This window comes from Lolium perenne, chromosome 2 (genome assembly GCF_019359855.2).
Source record: "Lolium perenne isolate Kyuss_39 chromosome 2, Kyuss_2.0, whole genome shotgun sequence".
NCBI classification, from domain to species: domain Eukaryota; kingdom Viridiplantae; phylum Streptophyta; class Magnoliopsida; order Poales; family Poaceae; genus Lolium; species Lolium perenne.
This window is the reverse complement of record NC_067245.2, coordinates 6,643,051-6,646,080: the sequence shown is the minus strand read 5'-3', so window position 1 is coordinate 6,646,080 and position 3,030 is coordinate 6,643,051. Positions and strand designations below refer to the sequence as shown.

Below are 3,030 nucleotides of genomic sequence, written 5' to 3'. Positions count from 1 at the left end.
TTGGTTTGCAAATAGACAAAATTTTGATCGCGCAGACGACAAAATCACTTTGCTCTACGTCGGACCCGTTGGAGGGCAGCTCACGTCAGTGTCCATGAAGGCGACACGTATACTAGATACCACGCCCTGCCAACCATCCATAGGCTTTCCTACACTCTTTAAATACAGCTAGTACAGTTCTTGCTTCTTCGAGTAGCCGGAGCTTTCCTACACTCTTTTCCTCAGTAATCGCATTCGAGGTGACCTATCTTCTTCCAGCTCAACAGCAAGTCACCATGCCGTGCCGGGGCCATGTCACGACGGCCATGGAGCTCCTGCAGGACAGCATCCCCATGGTGTCCCTCGCCGTCGCGGCCGCCGCGCTGTACGCGCGGGCGTCGTCGTCGCTCCTCCGCCCTGGACTCACGCGCCTCATCGCCCTCCTCCCCCTGTTCCCGCTCCTCGTCGCCGCGCCCCTGGCCTTCCCCTCCTCCGCCATCGTCCGGGGCCTCGCCGCCTTCTTCCTGGCCTGGCTCTGCACCTTCAAGCTCGCCCTCCTCGCCGTCGGCCGCGACCCGCTCGACCCCGCCCTTCCCGTGCTGCCGTTCCTCTTCACCGCCTTGCTCCCCGTCAAGCTCGCCGCCAGAGCTTCCAAAGCCAAGCCGGTGTCCCTCGTTTCTTGCGCGCTGAAGGTGGCCGTCATAGCCGCCGTGGTCCGGCTGTACCAGTTCAACGACCGCCTGCACCTGTACGCGCGCCTAGCCCTGTACGGCGTCCACACGTACTGCTTCCTGGACCTCCTCCTCCCCTGCATCGCGGCTGCCGCCGCCGCGCTCGGCATGGAGGCGGAGCCGCAGTTCAACCGGCCGTACCTGGCGTCGTCGCTACGGGACTTCTGGGGCCGCCGGTGGAACCTCATGGTTTCTGCCATCCTCCGGCCGTCCGTGTACGATCCCGTCCGCGCGCTGGCTGGGATCCCTGCCGCTGTCCTAGCTACCTTCGCCGTGTCCGCGCTGATGCACGAGGCCATGGTTTACTACCTCAGCCTTCAGTGCCGGTCCGACGGCATGATGGCTGCCTTCTTCCTGCTCCACGGCGTTTGCTGCGTCGTCGAGGGGTGGTGCTCCCGGCGGTGGCCGGCGCCACCGCGGGCCGTGGCTACGGTGCTGGTTGGGCTCTTCGTCACGGCGACGTCCTTCTGGCTCTTCTTCCCTGCGCTTTGCAAGGACGGAGTTGAGGAGAAGCTGCTGCAGGAGTGGGCTGCGGTGGCCGCCTTCTTCCAGGACGCCGGCGGGAAGATACTATGGTCCATGGTACGCTCAACTTAGTACTGAGCATACTTGGAACATTTGATTTCATGTGACACATATTAAGTTCAAATTCTGGACGTTTTACCTCAAAAGAAAAAGTTCAAATTCAGAAGTTGAACAACTTATCAGTGGCGCGAAAAAGTTCAAATTCAGGGACACAGAACACAACAGAGTGAAAATGAACATTAAATAGCTTGAGCTATAATCTCAGCAACTCTAAAGAACATAATAGCCTCCAGCAAGTTTTGGAGGAAACGCACATATGGAATTCTGAAAACGGTGAAGACGGCGTTTTAATTAGGGAAAACATAATTACACTCAAATATTTAGACTGAACAAGTCAGAAAGGACAAACAACCAATCACTATCCTCCTAATGACATCACAATATTGGATTTGTTTCTGTCTTTTGTTGAATCTCTTTCATGGCTCGATAGAGAATTTGGTAAGCCAATAATTTTTTTCCATCTTTCGTAATACGGTTAACCACCATGTTAACTGATCTATTACGAAAAATAGGATCGGATTTTGCAGTTCTTTTATCTGCAGACATGAGCGTGAAAGAGGTTCAAGAATCCACTTTCTTTTTATAAGGGCTAAAATCACCTTTTTTTGGCTTCTTTTACCCCATATTATAGGGTGGATCTCGAAAGATAGGAAATATCTCCTTCTAAGCCGTACATACTACTTTAATCGAATAGGACTATTCACAGAGTTCTATAGAAATTCTATTTACTCACTTTAAATTGTGTATCCGCTTCCCTCATTTTCCCGCTAATCCCTCCAAAACAAACACTCTGTATAGGGAATAGCATGCAACACACCAATTTCCACCGTACCGTCCTCTCTTCCCTCACTCGGAGATATCACGCTCATGCCTTCATCATCGTTGTAGTTGGCTTAGGCTGGTGCAAACGCGGGCGCGGGCGGTACCGCCCGCCGGGAGGCGATAGGGAGGCGGTAGGGAGGCGAGACGGCAGCGCGGGGCGGTGGATCCACCGCCCGGCGGTAGCGCCCGCTACCGCCCGGCTGCCGCCCGCGCTGGTGCCGAGAGGGGGGCGAGAGGGGGGCGAGAGAGAGGCGGTGGCGCTGGCGGGTCGGGACGAGAGCGGGGGCGAGAGGGAGGGGATAATTTTCTTGCATTATTTTGAATGTCTTAATCTGAAAAAAAAATGGTGATGTGGAGGAGAGAAGTGAGAGCTGGCACTATAGCCTGTGCACTGGCACCGTGGGGTGAGAGTGGGGTGAGAGTATGGTGAGAGTGAGGGTAAAAGCTGACGTGGCACTGGCACCAGCCTTATAAGGCGTTTCTAGCTCAAACTCAACCTAATTCGTCATGGATGCCAGTTGGCACTTTGGATGACTCACACCGTCGACTTAGAAAAAAAAAACTCAAGCAACTTAGCTTCAACAAAACAGTTATATAACCCATAAGAATACTTAGCAAACAACTCCTTCCGGTCTTTTTTAATTGACTCGAATTTAGTACAAAGTTTTACTAATTTTGCACTTGGATCACGTGGTGTTGCTTAGAGCATCTCCAGTCGCGTCCCCCAAAGCATCCCCAAAGGGATTTGGGACGCGTCGGGCAAAAAAACGTTCTCAGTCGCATCCCCCAAAGCCGTTTTTGTCCGACGCGGCCCGATACGGTGTTCGGCGTCCCGAGCCCGTCCCCGCTCACAGGGAACGCTCCGGGCACGTCGGACACAACGAAAAGCGAGACGAAGCGACGCGGGGGTGAC

The 3,030-nt window shown here is 54.2% G+C and overlaps 1 protein-coding gene across 1 annotated transcript; it reads left to right on the top strand.

Moving 5' to 3' along the window:
* The first annotated feature begins 203 nt into the window (after positions 1 to 203).
* Positions 204 to 1,745, top strand: LOC127331019 (acyl-CoA--sterol O-acyltransferase 1). Its single transcript, XM_051357107.1, has one exon. It carries the CDS (start codon positions 276 to 278, stop codon positions 1,305 to 1,307), a length of 1,032 nt encoding a protein of 343 aa, XP_051213067.1. The 5' UTR covers positions 204 to 275; the 3' UTR covers positions 1,308 to 1,745.
* The last annotated feature ends 1,285 nt before the right edge of the window (positions 1,746 to 3,030 follow it).

Coding starts and splice junctions, on each gene's coding strand:
- LOC127331019 (XM_051357107.1), top strand. CDS start 276: ATGCCGTGCCGGGGCCATGTCACGACGGCCATGGAGCTCCTGCAGGAC.